The sequence below is a fragment of the Penaeus monodon genome, chromosome 20 (genome assembly GCF_015228065.2).
Source record: "Penaeus monodon isolate SGIC_2016 chromosome 20, NSTDA_Pmon_1, whole genome shotgun sequence".
NCBI classification, from domain to species: Eukaryota; Metazoa; Arthropoda; class Malacostraca; order Decapoda; family Penaeidae; genus Penaeus; species Penaeus monodon.
In genome coordinates, this window is record NC_051405.1 from 35,261,152 (window position 1) to 35,261,530 (window position 379).

The window sequence follows — 379 nt, forward strand, 5'->3', positions numbered from 1 at the left end:
ACTTTTTTGCCCCCCTCCGCCTCTCCTGACCTCCATGGCGTCCTTGCTGGCTCTAGACCCCTTCCTCAGCCTCCGACTCGTCCGAAATCATGCGTCTGACTTGCTCGGGGTCCATTCTCACCATCCCCTGAAGACCGTGCAGGCTTTCATACACGGTGGACTCATTCATGCACTTGACCCTCGTGTGTGCCAGGCGTCCCACGAGTGCCATGCCTATGAAGATGAGGGCAGCGTGCCAGCAGAAGATCAGGGTCACGATCATCATCTGGCCGTGGTCCTCTTCGTCCCACTTTGTCATTCCCAGGGGAGGGTAGAGAAGGAACCCCACTTGGATGAACCACGTGCCCTGGCGGAGAAAGGTGAACTTTATTAACATCGT

The 379-nt window shown here is 56.7% G+C and overlaps 1 protein-coding gene across 1 annotated transcript in view; it reads right to left on the bottom strand.

Annotated features, from left to right (window-relative positions):
• Positions 1 to 379, bottom strand: part of LOC119585981 (transmembrane protein 45B-like) — a gene marked incomplete in the record, with an annotated part of 7,383 nt that overhangs the window by 503 nt on the left and 6,501 nt on the right. Inside the window, 1 exon segment of the mRNA XM_037934694.1 lies at positions 31 to 346. Within this exon segment, the coding sequence (XP_037790622.1) occupies positions 53 to 346 (294 nt within the window).